Below are 20,469 nucleotides of genomic sequence, written 5' to 3' on the forward strand. Positions count from 1 at the left end.
CCACCGGGTTCTCAGTACAGTGGGGGAGTCCACAGACGGGGGTGCCTGAGGGGACAAGGATGCTGTTGCCTGGGGAGCTGGGGAATCACTTTTCAGCGGGACCTGATTGTGGGTGAGCATTTCAGGTACTGCTGTCAGCCAGCTTCCTCTGGCCCAGAGAGCAGTTTCCCTTGCACTGCCCCTGAGGGGGCCCCCAGACTGTCCTCAAACCTGCTCACTCTCACCCTGGCCACAGGATTGCCTTGGCTGCTCCTCAGGGATGAGCCACCCCAACCAGTCAGGGAAGCCTGTGTGGTCAGCCCCGAGCTGGCGCTCCCTGCTGCCCGCTCACGGGCACTGTGCTGTCAGGCTCATGTTGTTCTAGCAAGTCGGCTGCAGGAATTTCACGGGCTTTTAAAGTTGTGAGGAAAGAAATTGGTGGCCTGGTCCTAACACTGCATGTACATGCATCATGGGGAGGTGTTGGGCTGATCTTGTGAGCCCAGGAGAAGCCTGGCTGCAATAGGAATCACCCGAGAGCTTCACACGTGAACTGGTGCCTGGCCGGCCCAGGTGGACACAGCTCACACGTCTGGGGATGGGTTTTGGGTGTGGGTATTTGAAAAAAAAAAAAAGCACCTGGTAATTCTGATGGGCGGCTAGAGCAGCCGCTCTTGAGCTCCAGGAGCATCAGAACCACCGGAGGCAAGCTGGTTGCAGCCTGGGCACTGGGCTCCCGCAGAGCTCTTGGGCTCATCTATGGACACAGAGGCAAGCTGGTTACAGCCTGGATGCTGCCCCCCTCACCCCAGAGCTCCCGGGCTCATCTGTGGGTGGGGACCAGCTGTCTGTGCCCCTGACCAGCTCCCAGGGGATTCTGCCACCCAATGGAGCTCCTCAGGCATGGGTGTGCATACAGTCCCCCAGCCTCTCATTGGGCACAGGGGCTGATTCTGGGGCCTGGGTGGGGTTCCTGAGCCCCAGTGGAGCTGATGCTGATCTGAGAACCACAGCTTAAGTGGCAAGACCAGCAGGGTGCTGTGCTGGAAAGGGAGCTGGTGTCAGGAGCCCCTGGGTCAGGACACCTCCATTTCCTTCCATTTCTGTCTTGGGAAAGATGAGCAACACAGTGTGTTCCTTCCGGTACTCCATTCCCACAAGAACTGTGTGTACCTTTCAGAAGATAGTGTGGCAGCAAACCACAGAATGCTCACAAAATTCTGGGAGAGAGCCCTGTCCAAGTGTCATGCCAGCTGGCTGGTGTGCGTTTCTAACAGTGCAGAGGGACCCTGCCTGGATGTGATGGCCAGCTCCTCTCGCCCCTGAGCAGTCATGGGAGCAGTTCAGTACCCACTCCTGAAGTGGACGCTGTCTGACTGGTCGTGGCCCCAGTGCTGCTAGGAAGAGGGTCAGGGCCTGGAGCAGGGAGTTAGGAAAGGAGAACCCAACCCAAGGGCTGAGGCGAGAGTGTTAGACTGTGTGTGTCAGAATAGACAACAAACCTGCACAGAGGGCCCGTGACTGTCTGCTTCTCTGTGGGCGGGCCCTGGTTTTCTCACCACAGTGTGAGTTAGCCCCATGCTGCTTCCTCCTCTAGGGGCTGTGAGGGGCTGGTCAGGCATGGGTCACGCGTCTGCACATCAGGTGCCCAGCCACAGAGACTTTGATGTAGACCCCTGACCCAGGCCAGAGGACAGGGACGGTAATATGGGGCTCATCAGATGGTCAGCCAGCATGAGAAGAGCCCAACCTATGCAGCGTGTTTTCAGGGAAACCGTGGGGGTCTTGGCACACCCGATGGGTTGAGGGGCTTGTCTCTGCTCCCTATCACCTGGAGGCTCAGTTGGTAGAAAACGGTCACCCGGTGGTGAGGGCAGATGGCATGTCCTTGGCTCACCTGCCATGTCTGTCTCCTTCACAGGGTCACAGTAAGTCAATCCAGTGTCTGACAGTACACAAAAACGGCGGCAAGTCCTACATCTATTCCGGGAGTCATGACGGACACATCAATATCCTTTGACGCAGAGCTGGACCCGGAGCCACTGGCAGGAAGGTGGCAAATTCCTGTCCCCACAGTGTCAAAGGCGAGGCTGGCCAGGCAGCACTGGCCACAGCTGTGAGCCCTCCAGCCACACTGTGTCTGAGACACGGCGGTGTCTGCACATAGGGACCCCATCCTCTGCTCCGTCAGCTCGGGGCCACAGGGCCTTCTGGGCCTTGGCTGAGGAAAGCTGCAGCTGTGGCTATTGGTGACTTCTAGCAGTATGGCTTTCGAACATTGTGGATGTCTCTGAACCCGAGCTGCTTCTCTTGCTGTGAATTAGAGCTAGTGCCTGCCTTGTCCATATCAGTGTCTTAGCATTAGAGTTATTGGGTCTTAGAACTCAAAAGGATGTGGAGACCTCTCATCTGTCCTCATGTTTTGAAAACGGGAAAAGCAAAGCTCAGAGAGGTTGAATGCTTTCCACAGAGGCACACAGCTTTGTCGGCAGCAGAGCTGGGACCAGAACCAGAGTCTCCCAACTGCCGAGGTGGTTCTCTGGCCTCTCAGTGACAGTCCCTGAAGGTATGTGAGGCAACTCTTACGAATCCCGTCTGTCTTTTCTATAAGTCAGTCCTCTCAGCTCTCCCTAACAGTTAGTCTCTCCTGTGGCCTGGCACTGACGGCACCGTCACCCATGTTGGCGCAGCCGTCTGCAGAGGCCGGGTGCACAGGCGCATGTGTGCACATGTGTTGTGGCTCCCTGCCGGTGCTGGGCGCTCTGCCCCTCCAGACAAGCACTCCTGCTGTGTGAAAGGCTACCTTTCTGCCCATGACAGTTTTCCTAAGTCCCGCTGTGCCACACTGGAGAGACCCCTCCTGGAATTGTCTGTCAGGAACCCCCAAGTGTCTATCTTGTTTTTGCAGCATTTCACAGTTCATGCAGATTCAGGGCGGGGGCTTCCCGGCAGCCCCAAGTGTGGGGGCAGAACAGATAAGTCACGCCATCAGCACCTCCACACCCTCTCCGTGCCCCCTTAAACTAAAGAGATTGCGCAGGTTCTTTATGTCCAAGGCCCCATCACAGTTGGTGGCAGAGAAGACACTAGGATCTGCCTCCCTCCTGGAGTAGCACAGGAGTCCCTCCTCTGGTCATGCTGGGACTCCAGTCCCCTCCTGATGGCACCCCCTCTCCCGCCCTATCCCCAGTGCAGCATCAGGGCACCAGGGGCCTCTTTCCCCTGTACTTAAAAGTGCTCCTTCAGTGTCAACCAGGATCCCCGTCGGGAACAGGAGTGATGGAGCCTGCCTCTCGTTTCATAAGGGGCAGCAGACTCCTTTGAAGTGAGGCTTTCACTTGTTGGTGAGAAAGAGCGGTCTCGTTACTGAAGTCCCGCCTGGAGTGCCTGGACTCAGAAACCAGGCACTTGGAATGTGAGTCAGCCCCAGGCTGTCGCTTGTATCATCTGGGCAGTCATCAGCCGGGTGGCGGGGGCAGCAGGCCACCTGCTGCATTCATGGGCTTACACGTAGATTTTAGGGACAGCAAGGTGATCGATAGGTTGGTGCGGTTGCCCAGAGAATCCCAGTGAAAGATGACGTCTTCTGGAACCATTTGCTCTGAAAGGGGTGCAGTTACGCTGCTGTAGGGCCCCACCGCAGAAGGCTGCTCCAGAGTAGCCCGTCTGCATGGCTGCACATGGCTCACCCTGGCTCCATGAGCAGGAAGGAGACTCAACTGTGTGGAGCTGGGCATGCTGGGTCACAGTGCCCCGCTGACTGGCAGCTGGGTCGTCTTGCTGGCTTACAAGAGCCACGTGAGGGGGTGGCCCTCAGGCCCATGCTCGTGGTCCTGTCCCCAGCCTGCTGCTCTTCTTTGGCTGCCTGTGACTCGGCATTGGCTGCGGCCTTGCCACAGTGCAGGTACCACAGTCCCAGAGGTCAGGCTTTTCCTTAACCTCCTGCCCCACATTACTGGGATTCTGACACGGGTGAGAACGACTCCTTCGCTGGGAAAGGCCATACGAACCAGGTGTCCAGGATGACCGTCGATGAGGCCGGGCAGCTTGTCAGCTGCAGCATGGATGACACCGTGCGGTACACCAACCTCACACTGCGGGACTACAGGTGAGGGCTACCAGCAGGCTGGGGCTGGGGCTAGTGGGCCCCACGAAGGGCTGGGGCTGGGGCTGAGGCTGGCAGGGCCCATGAAGGGCCAGGACCAGCAGCAGTCATTGTCCCCGGGACACCATCTGCCCTCCTTGCTCTTGTGCCGGTCATTTGCTTGCCTGCCAGGCCTCTGGCTTGGTGCTGGGCTCAAGCCTAGTCTGCCTAGACACTGCACAAATGCAGACTGTGCAGCTTGCCAAGGTCTCTCCTGGTCCTGGTTGCCTTACCAATAAAGGAAGGTGACGGTCATGGAGCCTGCCTCAGTGAGCCGGTGTCCGGCACCCTCAGAGAGGTACAAGGCTGCCACCGTCCTCACGGAGGGGGCAGGCACTTCCATAGGCTGATTAAAAGACAGTGTTTTGTTGGCTTTTGCTTTGGAGCCTTTGATTGGCGGTCCTTGGCGCTAGGACGGTGACTGTGAGCAAATCACCTGAAGGCTTATGAAGGATGAGGACGGAGGAGATTGGTCCAAGTGCAGGCTTTCAAATCGTGCCAAGGGCTCACCATCTCCAGTGCTCCCCTCCCCCCCACACATCACCCCAGATTCTGTGCACAGACCTCTGTCCTGACCCCCAGCGACCTGTCGCACCTTAGAGGTGGAACCTTCTGGAGGACATCTTGGTAACTCACCTCTGCACACTGCCTGGCTCACGGCAGACAGGGGTGTTTGCTGCCTGAGCTCCTCTGCCCGATTTCAACTGTCTGTCAGCAATTCTCTCCCAACGATAAGTGACAGAACCTGCCCAGAACTCAGTTTTCCAGCCCTGGTCTGTCTCTTTCTACTTCCTTATAGTGGCTCCATACACTTAACGTGTCCCTAGTGAACACCTTCCCACTGGTATGCTGGTTCGGCCTGTCCACGTTGAAAAGGGAGTCCAAGGTTTCTATACATCCAGCTCCTGCTTCCTTCCAGGGAGTCAAATCCTGTCAGGACTCCTTAAGACAGCCCTTGCTGCGGGAGGTCACCTGATGGCAGGTGGCCTGTTGAATGAGCCTCGACAGACTAGGGACAAGAGCTGTGACCGGGTGGGATGGTGGGGTTGAGGGGACCACATCACAAATAATCAGAAGGCATTCTGGTCCCCAGGATTCCATGACTTCCTCTCACCGCTGCCTCTTCTCTCCCCACCCCCAGTCTTCCACTTCCACTGTGATTTATCATCTATTTGCCCTCAGAGTCAATGGGTCATTTTTATCTCCCTTTCCAGCGGCCCCACGGAAGAAAGGCCTAGCAGTCTGCTTCCATAAAGACTACAGCCAAGAAAACCCTATGGAGCACAGCTTTGCTCTGTAGCACGTGGGGTTGCCATGAGTCGGAATCAACTAGACGGCAGTGTGTTTGGTTTTGGTTTCCCCTACTTGAGCAACTCTTCCTTCAGTAGAAATCCTCCTCCTCAATAGCCGAAGTTGCTGCAATTTCACAGAAAGTGTGTATTTAATACCTCCGGGAGCCACTTTGGCACTGAAGTGACGTGGTTCTCTTCTCTCTCTATCAGCGGACAAGGAGTGGTGAAGCTGGACATTCAACCAAAGTGTGTGGCCGTTGGCCCAGGGGGATACACGGTGGTTGTGTGCATCGGGCAGGTACGTGGTGTCTTGAGTTTTGGCTGGAAGAGACGGGAGTAACAGGTGGGAGCTTATAGCTTTGCAGGGTTTGGTTTCTCAGTTTCCTTCATTCCCCATTTTGACTTCCCCACTGGTGATAACAATGACAGTAGCTTTCAGAGCATGGTGCTGAGCACTCACTTGCTCTGTGCTAAGTGCTTCACATGTATTCACTCAGTTAATCCTCACACAGTCCTGCCAGTTAGATACCTTATCCCCATTTTACAGATGAGGAAACTGAGGCACAAAAAAAGGTTATGGTGTTTGGCTAGTGAAGGGCAGAGCTGGGATTTGAACCCAGCCAGCCTAGTCCAGAGCTGTCTTCTCAAAGCATCAGGCTACGCTGTGTGTCCACTAGCCATGTGGTCGAGGAGACATAACAGGGTTTGTGCTATCTTTGCTCATGTTCAAATCCCAGCCCTGTGTTGGAGCTGTGTGACTTCAGGCATTTTCCTCAGCCTCTCTGAGCTCTCGTTCTCCCGTCCCTAACAAGCTGACGGGAACAGTTACGATGAAACACAAGTAGTGTTCTTTTTGCAAATGAAGCTGAGGCTTGGAGCTGCTGGCTGCTTTTCCCAAGGCCATGTGAACAGTGGGGCAGCACTTGGGCTGGAAGATAGCAAGGCCAGCAACCAGCCGTTTCTTTTGGAATGTCTGGAACAAAGCACCCTTGATTAGCTCCACGCTTGACCCACTTCATCTAGAACTCCTTCTGTAGCAAATGTTATCTGTCAGCAGCCTTGGGCATCCCAGCGTGGAGACGGCAGAAGGCAGGTGGTGTGACCCAGTCTCGTGGGTGCCAGCAACAAGCCACTAAAGAAAGCTTCCATTCAGGACCCCCACCCCAACTTCACTGTTGGAGCTTAATTGCTTTGGGGAGAATGGATTTCTGTGTGTCCTAGATAATAAGAACATCCTGCCAAGTAATTACTGCAGACAGCCTCGATGGTCAGTGGGGTATAGAAGGAATAGACAGTACAGAGTGGTGAAAAGTTCTAGAAGGTCTGGGCAGCTGGGATGGGGGCTTCTTTCCGAGCCCACGCCTGGACTTTGCAACTGTAGTGATAAGAACATGGGTGTGTGGTTCCGGCTCGGCTTCTTGTTGCAAGGCCTTACGTACAGCCCTTAGTGTCTCCAGGCCTCCATTTCCTCATTTGTAAAGTGATGGCAATGACCGCTATCCCTGCCTCCAGGCTCAGAGCGAGGGCCACGTGCTGAGGCTCAGAGTGAGGGCCTCGTATGGAGGCTTAGAGTTTGGGCTACATGTGGAGGCTCAGAGTGAGGGCCATGTGCTGAGACCCAGAGTGCGGGCCGCATGCTGAGGCTCATAGAGAGGTTGAGCTCAGTGCCAACCACTCAGGAGGTGCTGAGGTTGTTCCTTGGAGCAGCCTGTGCCACTGATGTTGGCCCCCATTTTCCAGAGAAAACCATGCCCAAAGCCTGATGATTCTGCAGGCTGCAGCTGAGCTGGGACCCCCAAGTCCTTGGGGGCTCTTTCCTTCCCTGTTATAGCCGCTTACCTGAGGTCTGACTAGCCCCAGGAAGCGAGGAGAAGACAGGATGGCTCTCTCTGCAGAAGAGGGGCTGGGGGCTGCACCTCTTCCTCTTGGTGCTGTGTACGGATCACAGGGGAGGGTGCCTTACTGCTCCTTACCCCTGCCACCAACCCCAGTCCTAGCACCTGTCCCTGCTCCCGACTCTCTGAGGGACAGGCAGGCCCCGTGTGCGGAATCATTTGTGCCGGCCTATGTTGGGGTGTCTTACGCACTCCACGGTAAGGTGGGTAAGGGTGTTTCTTCTGACCTGTGGAGCCAGAACATAGAGTCCTTACGGGAACAGGGAATGGAGTGCGTGTGTTCACCTCCATGTTGGCTTCGAGTCTTGGCACTTCGATGTCTTGTCCCCTTGAGCCTCACAAGAACTGTTTTACACTCCTTGTCTAATTATAGAGGAGTGAAGTTCAAACAAAATGAGTTTCCTAGAACTCACAGCTGGTGTAGCTGGCGGTAATGGTGATGATGATAGTAACAGCCCATATTTTTTTTCAAATTATTTTGTAGTTATCGTTGAGTATACATACAGCAAAGCATATACCAATTTAGCCATTTCTGCGCGTACCACTTAGTGACGCTGATTACATTCCCCAGTTGTGCATCCATTCTCACCCTGCATTTCTGAGTTGTCCTTCCCCATTGGCACAAACTCACTGCCCCCTAAGGTTCCTATCTCATCTTTCAAGCTGCTGCTGTTACTCTGATTCCACAGAGACAGCTCTTAAGAGAGCACAATGCCCAACGCAGACCTTTTTCACTAGTTAAGCTAGACTGTTATTTCGTGTAAAGACTTCAGGGGATGTTTTTGGTTTAAGGTGTAAAGAATGTCTCAGGGCAGTAGTTTGAGGGGTTCATCCAGCCTCCATGGCTCCAGAAGGTCTGGAGTCCATGAGAATTGGAAATTCTGTTCTGCATTTCCCCCTTGTTGATCAAGATTTTTTTGTAGAATAATCTTTGATCAAAAACAACGAGTATTGATTGAGGTACTTCCTGTGACTGACCCTGTCATCATCCCCTTTGACAGATAAGGAGGAAACACCATTCAGGGTCCCAAGACCAGGACTGGACCCAGTTTGGTTGTTCAGAGCCCAAGCTGGGGCCCCCCCCACCCCCGACGGTCCCACCCCCTAACAGGTTTGGATGGCGCCCATAGTCAGCCTGAGTGTGGACCCAGGGCTCCTGCTGGCTGGTGGGGCCCTGCCCTGCACGCCCTGCTCCTCTGACTGGTTCTCTGTGTGTCTTGTAGATTGTCCTACTCAAAGATCAGAAGAAGTGCTTCAGCATCGACCCCAACTATGAGCCTGAGGTGGTGGCCGTGCACCCCGGGGGTGACACAGTGGCTGTTGGTGGCACGGTAAGGCCCCTTTCCCTCACGCCCTCTCGCCTGCAGGATGGCAGGAATGGGGCAAGTCCTGGAACTGTCTTGGAGAGGAGAGAAGAAGTGGGGTTGGGCTCCCCAGAACCAGCCTGAGAGGGGCACAAGGATCCTGAATGTGGAGCCAGCGGCCTCCTGCAGCCCCCGTGGAAGAGCCTTCCCATCCTCCCATTCCAGGCTCCCTGGCCCTTGGCGATGCCTGTCAAGGCCCTGCCGCAGGGCAGGCAGTGGGTGCTCAGTGTCCGAGCAGTGACACTGGGGTGGTGTCAGCCCTTCTGTCCTCTCAGTTGGGCAGAGGATGAGAGCGAGCCTTGAGGGGCAGTGGTGCTCTGGTCATTCCATCAGCGTGCAGTTAGCATTTCCATGAGCTGAGTGCTGGCTGGGCTAGGTGCAGTAGGGAAGAAGGTGGACTAGGTCCTGCCCCCATCATCCCCAGACTCATGGGAGGCCGGTGGTTCAGGCAGTAGGGCTGCAGTGAGTGGGGGACATGTTGCAAGGAGCCCTCACAGGGCAGAGGCCAAGGGAAGGCTGTCTTGGCCGAGAGGGGGAGGGCACTTGGAGTCTGCCCAGCAAGTGGGGGCGAGGGGTGTGTTGGGAACAGAGCGACTGGCGCTTAGCATTTGTGGGTTGCTGGGCAGAGTGACGAGCATTGCCCTCATACCTGCAAACTAGAGTGCTGACGTGGTGGTGACGTGGCTCTCCTTGCCTACTGACTTTGGGTGCCTATGGTGTGGGTCTCTTGCCCTGTGATCATGGGTGCCAGCATCTGCTGGGCGGTTACTGTCCACCAGCCCCGGGTCTGAGCACTTTCATCCTCACCCAGCCCCGGGTGGGTGGTGCCACTACTGACCAAATTCCACAGCGGGAATGGCTGGACTCGGAGCCCTGTAGGGATGGAAGCCAGCATTTGGGGGTGCCTGCCACACGCTAGGATCTTCTTGCCTCAGCTTGTCTCCCCTTGAGATGTCAGTTGTAAGACAGCTAGGCTCTCAGGGCTGCCTGCTGGGCTCAGGTCAGCTTTGCCACCAGCTAGTGGTTGACAATGAGAAAGCCAGCCTTCCTCCCAGAGTGAGCGGCTATGAGCAGGGAAGGGCTGGTCTCAGGGAGGGGTGCAGTGCCTGGCCCGTGGGAAGGAAGACCTGGGATCCACTGGCTCCAGCGGTGCCTCCGCCACTTCACCCCCAGGCCATCCCACCTACGCCATTCCTGGCCCCCCCTCCAGCCTTGCAGAGGGTCAAGGGCAGAAACACAGTGGTCAACGGGACAGTGCCAGCCTACACTGCTGGAACTCTCCCCAGTCGAGGCAGGGGTCCATCTGGTGGTCAAGGGGCCCTCCACGCCCAGAGGACCCTTCCTCACCTCTAGTCCAGGGGCACGGCACCTTTCTGTGGGCTCCAGGAGGCCCTGTGACAGCCAGAGGAGGAGAGTGAGTCCCCTGCCCTGTGGCTTTGTGTCCCTGGTCCCTCCTGTCTCCTCACTTGAAGCCTTCATGGTACATTCATGAAGGGGTAGAAATGAGGGGTAGGAGACCACTGCCATGGAGCAGGAGGTGTTCAAAGACGCAGCCACCCTGGCCGGGGTGTGGACTACAGTGGGACATAACAAATCAGGGTGCTTAGCGCCGCTCCTAGAGAGCGATTGAGGAGAGCAGGCTGCACTGGGGCGCGTTTGTATGTCCCCGGGTGTTCCTGCTTTGGGGACCCCTGGGGTCAGTGATGACGGCTGGGGAATAGGTGGTATGCACCCTGGGAGACAGCAGACACTGCTTTCCCGAGGAAGAGTGATGTGGGGTGGCGATTGCTGAGAGACAGTCCTGCTGGTCAGGGCGATTGTGCTAGGGCAGCCAGAGGTGGAGCTGGTGCCTGGAACCTGCCCCGGTGCTCGGGTGTGGGGGAGAGCATAGCACAGGGTGGCAGAATTGCCCACAGCCATGCAGAATCGGGGGTCTGGGCCTGGGCACCCACACTACAATGACTCCTGAGGAACCCCACCTTTCGTGGTCATCCATAGCCACTGGAGGTGCCCTGTGGAGGGTGGAGCCGCTCACCTGGAGGCGGGGAGTGGGGGAGGGAGGGGCAGGGGGCCAGGGTGTGTGCTGTGGTCTGTCAAGCAGGTGTCAGAGAGGGAAGCCCATTTTAACTCATACACCAACCCCGCCTCTCCTCCAGTAGAAATCCTGACTCCCCTCTGTCCCCTTTCTGCACAGGATGGGAACGTCCACCTCTACTCCATCCTGGGCTCCACTCTGAAGAATGAGGGCAAGACCCTGGAGGCCAAGGGCCCCGTGACGGACCTGGCCTACTCCCAGGATGGTGCCTTCCTCGCTGTGTGTGACGCCAGCAAAGTGGTCACGGTCTTCAGTGTGGCTGATGGCTACTCGGTGAGTGGGCCCCAGCCTCCTTTCTTGGCTGGAGGCACCTGGGGGGCTGCAACTGGCCTGCTGCGTGGCCCAGGATTCCCTCCTGTGGTCACCACTGGGCAGCTGCCTTGCTACTAGACCTGAGTGACTTGGACAAGGAGACCACCCTGCCTTAGAGGAGCACGTGGCCTGTGGCCGAGCTAGAACATAGTTACCAAAAAGCTGGGTACTCAGGAAGTGGCATGTCCCTCTAAGGAGACCAGCCTGTGGGTCACCCAGGGCCCTGAGTGACTTCCTGACCCCTCTGTCTTATTTTTCTCTCCTGTGAAAGGGCTAAGCTAGATGTTTTTTACCTGAGCCTCTTTTGCTTCTGAAATCTCGTCAGGCGTGAACACTAGTTGTCCAGCACTGCCCTACACCTGGGTCACTGGGAGACCGGGGAGGTGAGGGTCCGTTTTTAAAGGCCTCTGCAAGTGAATCCCTTCTGGGCAAAGCAGGGCGTTGGAAGGCAGCTGAGTGAACTCACGGTGAAGGTGCAGGAGTCGGCTCGTTGAATCTTCAGGAGAGCTGAGCTGAGTGGTATCAGTCCTGTTTTACAGATAAGGAGACCGTGCATTGGAGGGAGTAAATCACTAGCTCAGTGTAAAATGGTGGGTGTGACCCACATGGGAGCCCAAGGCAGGGGGGGGACCCCAGTTCCCCAACTGTCCAATGCACCAGCTGCCCACCCACCCCCAGTGTTTACTGCCAACAGTTCTCAAATCGACAGCAAAGTCAGAAGATTTTATCAGGAACCTACCGTTAACATTTTCCGTACTCTCAGATGTCCACCAGTCTGTCTTATTTTTGGTGCCTTGTAAATACAGACATCAGTACATGCCCCGTCAGTACTAAAGCTTGCTGCATGGTCCCCGTCGGTACGGAAGCTTGCCACTTAGTCCCCGTCGGTCCTGAAGCTTGTTGCGTGGTATTAACTAGAGGACAGTAGTTGCCTAGTTTTCCTTTTGTTGAAAAATGTGCGTATAGTAAAAGGCCTAGGGCAGTGTAAGCACACATTTGGGGCACGTGTACGCCGTGTAACCCCAACCCCCAGCAAGATGCAGAACACCCCCCTCCCGAAAAGGTTCCCTCCTGCCTCGGCACCATGGGGGCTTGGTGAGCAAGACTGTGTGCACAGGGACTGCACTGATCAGATTTCATGTTACCTTGTCATTTGATGTGACGTGGCAGCTTGTCAGTGGCATGCTCAGATAATCCACATGGGTGGAGTAGCAAAGCATGAAGTAGGTAAACTTGAAAAAGCAAAGCCTGTCTAGGCCGACCACCTCTGGGGATTTAAAAAAGGTGGAAAGCAAGGACAAGATTGCTTTGAAGAAGAAACGTTCTGCGTTAGGAAAAGTGTTGCTTCTTCTCCACACCTACCCCTTGGGCAACGTCCCCTAAGTCCCAATGTACAGGGTGCCGGTGGGGACACTCCCAGCATGGTCAGGGACGAAGCCTGTGGCTCCCAGGAATGCATCTCACCTGACCTCCAGCAGGTTCCACCCAGATGCACAGATGGGCTCAGCCTGCCTCCCCTAAGGAGGAACCAGGAGAGGTGGGCCAGCCTCATGGTAACAGCCTCCTGCCCAAGGAGGACCCAGGGGGAGCCAGGCCAGCCTCGAGGTCTCAGCCTCCCGCCCAGGGAGGACCCCGGGGTCGGCAGGCCAGTCTTGCTGTCACAGGCTCCTGGTGCTGCTCTTCTGCGTTTCTTAGCAAGTGTTTCTGCCTATGCCCTCACTAGACCAAGGGCTCAGGAAGCTCTGTGTGAGCTGTGTGTAACAGAGGGGCCCCAGGGGCCTGGACTGCACCTCTCTTGCCTCGGGAATTGGCAGAGGGTCAGTGAGGCACCCAGTGTCACCTGGCATAGCGTGCGTGCTCAGTGAGTGCCCATTCCCGTTGTGGCTGTGAGGGCTATGTGGGGTGATATGTGGGAACTCTGGCTGAACCCTGGCGTACCCTCCTCTCTCTTCAACCTCCAACTAGGAGAACAACGCTTTCTACGGACACCACGCGAAGATTGTCTGCCTGGCCTGGTCCCCGGACAACGAGCACTTTGCCTCCGGCGGCATGGACATGATGGTGTACGTCTGGACCCTGAGTGACCCCGAGACCAGAGTCAAGATCCAAGGTGAGTCCACGCCTGTGCCTCAGCCCTCCCAAGGCCGGGTCCCTGGGCACCCCAAGAGCAGAGTCAGGTTCCGAGGTGAGTCTGTGCTGCACCTCAGCCCTCCCGAGGCAGGGTCCCTGGGCACCGAGTGTCGCTCTCTGCTTCCAGTGGAGGCAGGGCTCCTCCTCCTTTCCAGCCAACGCCAGGTGCTCTGCTAGGCCGTGCTAGGTGTGCGCAGGAGACCTGGCAGCCCTTGTGTTCCCCATGAGGGAGCAGGCGGCTCCCTGCATAGGACATGGTGTGCTGAGTATGGGAACACTGGACATCTCCTTCCTGTCCCCCATCCCGCCCACCTCTTAAACCTGGACTCGGCACCAGCTGCTCTCTCTCTGGCAGCAGTGTCTAGGAGAAGAATGTGAGCTGCTCATGCAATTTAGAAATTTCTAGTAGCCACATTTTAACAAGTAAAAAGAAGCAGAGGAAAGTATTTTTGATAACATATTTTTGTCTAACCCAGCCTAGTCTCATTTCCATGTGTGGCACCAGCCCCATTTCAAAGACCTGTTGTCTTGTGGGGCCAGTGGCTGCCGCCTGGACAGCACAGCTCTGAGGGGGTTCACAGGTCCTCTTCCTGCCTCGAATCTCGCCCCAACCCCCATCTGACTCACCGCCCCCACAGTCTTTGCTCCATTTTCTACACATCAGGTGGTCTTCTTTTTTTGCAGCACACATGGGCTCCTGAACTTTCTCTGTTTAAAAGTAACTCAGCCCACCCCCTAGATATCTTTCCTGGGCGGGCTTGCTAGCAGCCAGGCAAGGGAGGCACACAGTGCAGACACGGCCGTCTGGGCCTGTAAGGAAATCCACAGCTGTGGGGTGAGAGTCAAGTAAGGTCACAAATGAAGTAGGGCAAGAAAGACATGCAGCGAGAGCTGCTATGGTAGGCAACAGCCCAAGGACTGGCACACCGTTTCTAGTCTAGGTCCTAGTTTGCTCGGGGCATGGGTCACAGGTAACCCAGTGCCCATTGACCCGAGCATTAAGCTGTTTTTGTGCACACAGATGAATTCTCCACGTTAGGGTCAGGGGTCAGCCTCGTGGTAAGGACGGACGCTCCAGCCCCACTGGTCCCACCAAGTTGTACCCTGCGGCTCTGTAGGGCTCTCCCACATCAGCACCCACTTGCTACCCGAAGATGGGCCCCTGGCCTCAGGCCGTGGGCTGTGCTGGGGTTGTGGGACGGAGTCTGGCCAGACGAGCTGCAGCCTTAGAGCCCAAGGCCTGTGTGCCACATGGGGCAAGGGGCGGGGGAGCAGAAAGTGAGCAGGGTCCGCCTCCTCCTGGGAGGGTTCAGAAATGGGTGCAGGCCACAAGGAAAGAGCAAACGCCCAGGCCACATCAGCGTTGTCTGCTGGAATCACAAGTGGTCACCAAGGTGCGGCCCTCACAGAGGGGAACGTTACCAACTCATAAGTCAGACATGTCCTCCCCCTGTTGTTTATTATCGCCTTTTTAGATGTTTTTTCCCTAATCACCGTCCCAGGATAGTACCACAGATATGCTGTTTATCTGTGTATTGTTACTCTATACATAAAAGCAAATCGATTTTTCACCCCTTGGGGGCAGGGCGAAGCAGACCCTCAGTGGAGTAAGTAGTTTCCGATGGGCTCTAACCTAAAGGTTGGCAGTGTAGATCCGCCAATAAAACAGTGGAAGAAAGGCCTGGCAGTCTGCTTCCATGAAGATTACAGTCAAGAAAACTCTGTGGAACAGTTCTACTCTGTAACACATGGGGTCGCTCTGAGTCAGCCTCCTGCAGGAGGGAAAGGAGTCTCCTTCTTGGGGTCCTGTCACTGTAGCAGGCACCGGTGGTTCCGTCCTCCTAGCCCGAGGTATATGTAGATGCTAAGTTGGAGTTTTCCTTAAAACCAAGCCTTTTTCTTCACAGACGCACACAGGCTACACCACGTCAGCAGCCTGGCCTGGCTGGACGAGCACACGCTGGTCACAACCTCCCACGATGCCTCCGTCAAAGAGTGGACAATCACCTACTGAGGCCCGCCCCCTCGGACCGAGCCAATCAGGGACTAGAACTTCACTGCAGCAGACCGTGTTCTTTCTCTCGATGTTTCTGTAACGCGCCCCGCCCCCACCCCGCCTCAAGGAGGAGGGCTGTAAGGAGCGAGATCCTCGTCTCCACAGGGTGTCCATATCTGTACGTGTCCTGAAAGCTTTAGACGGTAACAGTTTGCACATGAAAAATAAAACGAGCACTTAAACCACGTGTGGAGCATAACTAAAACCCAGCTGCCCAGCCGAGCCTTTAGCGTATTGAACATTCCAGGGGCAGCAGCCTGGTGAGACACCGACCTGTGGCTCTTGTTCTCTACCGAGGGAGGGGCACAGGTGAGAGCCACACCTGCCCCTTCTACCTGCAGAACGTTGCTGGGCTCGGGGAGAGTGAATGTTTGGTGCAGTTCCACACCCCTGGAAATCTGTGTTTCCGGGTGTTTTTGTTTCCGTGGTTTTGCCTCCAGAAAGCCTCCTTCCGATCAGAGGGGGCCCACACAAACCTGGGGTGTATTCATTGTCAGTTTTCGTGCTTGATTTTAAGAACGGCATTGTGGTTTTTGTTTTTGGGTTTTTTTTTTTTTTAATGTATCTGACTGTTGCCTGTCGGTGTTTACAAGCCAGCGTGTTGGCAGCGCCGTCTTCACACAGAGACGTCTGCATCTCACGCCCACTCATGCTTTGGTGTTTTTCTGCCTTCCTTTTCCCTCCTGTCCCTAAGAGCAAAGATTAATTTAAGGGCCAACTCACTAACCTGTCATCGTTTTCACCTTTTCATTTTCAGTGCAGAAATTAAAAGTAAGTATAAAGCACCGTGCTCTGGAGTTTTTTTGTGTGTGTCGGAATCACTGGTAAATGCTGGCTGAGAACAATCCTTCCCCTTGCACTTGTGAAAACACTTGGAGCGCTTTAAGAGATTAGTCTGAGAAATCATTAAATATCTTTTCTCTTCGTTGTGGATCACTGACTTTGTGTGATGGGGCCCTGGGGCGGGGAGGCAGAAAGCTGCCTGTGGCCCTGGTGGATTTAGGGATCTCCTTCACCAGCCTGAGGCCTCCAGAGGGAGATGGTTCAGGAAGCTAGGAGGTCACAGCCACCACGTGGTGGAGAAGGGTCCCCGGAGAAGGGGCCAGGATACCTGAATCCTGTTCCCAGCATTGCAGGACCTGGGCCACACCACCCCCTTTTCTGAGCCTTTTTCTTCATTTGTAAGCAGATAATGTTGGACTAGATGATACCTGCATCCCGTCTTGTTCTTAAGTTCTAGGGTAAACAGGTGGCCTTTCTGGTTGTTGAGTACCGTGGAGTTGATTTTGACTCAGTGGGACGTGTGACAGTAGAATTGCCCCGTAGGGTTTTCTAGGCTGTAATCTTTACGGGAGCAGATTGCCAGGGCTTTCTCCCACGGAGCCATTGGGTGGGTTTGAATTGCCAACGGTCTGGTTAGCAGCTGCATGTTTAACCCTTGTACCGCCAGGACTCCTTGACCTTTCTCTTTCACATGTAGGGAGTAACATGCATTTAGGTGATGAAAAAGAAAACTGAATTCCCAAGCCTCCAAATCAATGGAAGGCATACCCTATTCTTGGGTAGGAAGACAACATCATAAGGATGTCTATAAATGTGATGCGATCCCAATAAAAAGTATCTTACCCCTTCCTGTCTAATCAGACTACTTCTCTAGTTCCTATAGAAAAAGAAGCTAAAAAATTCAGGGAAACGAAATAGGGGGCCACCCTCACAGGATCTTCAAGTCAGTCTGTGGTACTGAAGGCTGGTGCCACCACCAAGCAGAGTCCAGAAACGCATTTCATCCCAGTGTGCGTTTGGGTTCAGAACAAGGTACTTTTCACATGAATGGGGAAAGGGCGAATCACTCAGTAAATGGTGTTGCTGAAACTGGGTAACAACCTGGGAAACAGCATTGCTTACCTTGTCCTTATACCAGACGAAAAATATGTGCTCCAAATTAGGCCTGCCTTGTCTGAATCCTCCCCAGAAGTTCTTGGTGGTTCAAGAGGGCAGGTTGAAGACCAAAATGTAGGGGCCACAGGGACACAAATTGCCGCTGTCAATGGGACAGGCTGCATTGTGGTGCAATGGGCAGCCTGTCACTGTGTGCAGGAGATGGGTGTCAACTCAAAGTGTTAATTGAAGAGAATTGAGTGGGCCTAGGAGTCCCTGTGTAGCACAAATGGTTAAGTGCTCGACTACTAACCAAAAGGTTGGTAGTTCAGACCCACCCGGAGCACCTTCGAAGAAATGCCTGGAGATTGACTTCCAAAAAGTCAGCCATTGAAAACCTTATGGAGCACGTTTCTACTCACACATGGGGTTTCTGTGAGTTAGAATTGACTTAATGACAACTAGGTTTTTTTTATTTTTATTTTTTGGCAAGGGAGTGAGGGGTGGTTTAGGATTATGGGACTCGGAAACAGGTGGTGAAGCACCCAGGAACCAGCTCAGCGGTCAGCAACCCTAGGCTTGAAGATGCAAGGGGAGGGAATCAGTACAAGTGTCCAACAAAAGTGACAGCCAGCACTGGAAGATCGGGCTGTTCTTGGTGCTTTCCATTGGCCAAACCCAACAGGAAGAAGCCAGAGAGCCTGCTTCCTCCCCTCCCTATCTATGTGACTTCCTCAGTGACTGAGCAACCACCATGACTCAACTGACGGGGAAGTCCTGTGTATGGCCGCCATGATGCCACCATTGTCCCAGCTCTTGTCTTTGGCTCCAGCATCTTTGTGTCTTTTATCCTATACTTCTTGTCTCATTACATTTGGCAGCCCTCTCTTCAATGTCATATTCGCATTCACGGCAGGAAGATGGCAAATGGAGGAGGAAAGAGTGGTGCTTATCACAGAAGCAAGACTTTTTCCTGAAGTAACTGTTGACTTCCATTGGCCAGAACTGGGTCAACGCTAGCCACAAGGGAGACTGAGGAATGTAGTGACTCAGCGAGGCACACTGATCAAAGCTGGACTTCGGGCAGTAAAAATGGCAGAGCCAATTCATACTCACGAAGCATTGATGGGTCTCGATGTTTCATTTCCCAGTCTCTGCAGCTTGATTGGGACGTTGTGACTGAGAGAAAGTGCAGGATGCTGCCGGACTGAGGTGGTTAAGAGCCCATGTGCATCCTCCGTCTCTTCTCTAGCCCTGACCTTGGAGGCCACAGGGTCCAGGAGACTCAGCCCTAAGGTGCAGAAAGGCCATCAGACTTGTATCAGACTGGTGTGAGCAAGAAATAAACACTTAGTCACCAATGCACCGAGGTTTCTGGGCTGATTCGTTTCCACACCGGAGCCCAGCCTATGCTGACTTACTAGGAAGGAAAAAAGGGGTGCATATTGGGGACCATCAGCAGTATCTACATCAGTGTATTGATTTCCACATCTGGAAAACGGGGATAGTAACAGGGCACACCTCAGAATTGTGTTTTTTTTTATATGACATGAGATACTCCAGGTAAAGTTCCTAAGTCAGTCCTTGGCCCATGGTGACAGCAATACCCAAAAAACCCTTGGCTGTCAAGTTGATTCCAACCCATAGCAACCTTATAGGACAGAGTAGAACGGCCCCATAGGGTTTCCAAGGCTGTAATCTCTATGGAAGCAGACTGCCGCATCTTTCCCCACAGAGCGGCTACTGGGTTTGAACCACAGACTTTTTGGTTAGCAGCTGAGCACCTAAGCACTGCGCCACCAGGGCTCCAGGTCACAACAATAAATGTTAGTTGTTAGAGATGTGAAAGGAATCAACAAACTATAAGAACTGTATTAAAAACCAAACCCACTGCCATAGAGTCGAGTCCGACTCTTAGCGAGCCTATAGGACAGGGCAGAACTGCCCCATAGAGTTTCCAGGGAGCATCTGGTGGATTTGAACTGCTGACCTCTTGGTTAGCAGCCATAGCACTTAACCAGTATGCCACCATTGTTTCTAAGAAGTGTATGTATGGTAGTTATCAATGCAGGATGCAAAATAAGTATCCAACTGATGATAATACACAACAAATAGTGACCAGTGCCCCAGGAGAAGTCCAGGGAACTCAGAGGAGGGTCAGCTCTGGGTGGGAAATCAGGGCAGGCTTCCTGGAATAGGTGGTCCCTAGAGGTTTTAGAGGTTAGAGATGAAGTAAAAGAACTGAAAATTTCAAAAGGCTGCTTGAGAAGACTAAAGGATTATGATGACATGTACAAAGAGCTAGAGATGGAAAACCAAAAAGGAAGAAAAACACGCTCAGCATTTCTCAAGCTGAACTGAAGAAAAATTCAAGCCTCAAGTTGCAATACTGAAAGATTCCATGGGGAAAATATTAAAAAACTCAGGAAGCATCAAAAGAAGGTGGAAGGAATACACAGAGTCATTATACCAAAAAGAATTGGTCTACATTCAACCATTTTAGGAGGTAACATATGATAAGGAACCATTGGTACTGAAAGAAGTCCAAGCTGCACTGAAGGCATCGGCCGACAAGGCTCCAGGAATTGACTGAATCGGAATATCAACTGAGATGTTTAACAAACGGATGGAGTGCTGGAAATGCTCACTCATCTATGCCAAGAAAAATGGAAGACAGTTTCCTAACCAGTTGACTGGAAGAGATCCATATTTATGCCTATTCCCAAGAAAGATGATCCAACCAAATGCGGAGATTATTGAACAATATCATTAATAACACATGCCAGCAAAATTTTGCTGAAGATCATTCAAAAGTGGCTGCTGCAGTATATCGACAGGGAACTGCCAGAAATTCAGGCCCGATTCAAAAGAGGACATGGAACGAAGGATATCACTGCTGGTGTCAGATGGATCCTGTCTGAAAGAAGGGAATACCAGAAAGATGTTTACCTGTGTTTTAATGACTATGCAAAGGTATTCGACTGTGTGGATCATACCAAATTATGGATAACATTGCGAAGAATGGGAATTCCAGAACTCTTAATTGTGCTCATGAGGGAAGTGTACAGTTGTTCAGACAGAACAAGGGGATTACTGCATGGTTTAAAGTCAGGAAAGGCGTGCATCAGGGTTGTATCCTTTCACCATACCTATTCAATCTGTATGCTGAGCAGATACTCCGAGAAGCTGGACTATATGAAGAAGAACAGGGCATCAGGGTTGGAAGAAGACTCATTAACACCCCACGTTAGAAAGTGAAGAGGACTTGAAGCACTTACTGATGAAGATCAAAAACCACAGCCTTCAGTATGGATTGCACCTCAA

The 20,469-nt window shown here is 53.7% G+C and overlaps 1 protein-coding gene across 1 annotated transcript in view; it reads left to right on the plus strand.

Annotated features, from left to right (window-relative positions):
* Positions 1–15,452, plus strand: part of WDR1 (WD repeat domain 1) — a 52,856-nt gene extending 37,404 nt beyond the window's left edge. The window contains exons 9-15 of the mRNA XM_064286080.1: positions 1,901–1,993; positions 3,936–4,087; positions 5,626–5,713; positions 8,534–8,641; positions 10,869–11,042; positions 13,047–13,191; positions 15,119–15,452. Of these exons, the coding sequence (XP_064142150.1) occupies positions 1,901–1,993; positions 3,936–4,087; positions 5,626–5,713; positions 8,534–8,641; positions 10,869–11,042; positions 13,047–13,191; positions 15,119–15,225 (867 nt within the window). The 3' untranslated portion in view covers positions 15,226–15,452. The remainder of the gene's footprint in view (positions 1–1,900; positions 1,994–3,935; positions 4,088–5,625; positions 5,714–8,533; positions 8,642–10,868; positions 11,043–13,046; positions 13,192–15,118) is intronic.
* The last annotated feature ends 5,017 nt before the right edge of the window (positions 15,453–20,469 follow it).

The sequence above is a fragment of the Loxodonta africana genome, chromosome 5 (genome assembly GCF_030014295.1).
Source record: "Loxodonta africana isolate mLoxAfr1 chromosome 5, mLoxAfr1.hap2, whole genome shotgun sequence".
Lineage (NCBI taxonomy): Eukaryota > Metazoa > Chordata > Mammalia > Proboscidea > Elephantidae > Loxodonta > Loxodonta africana.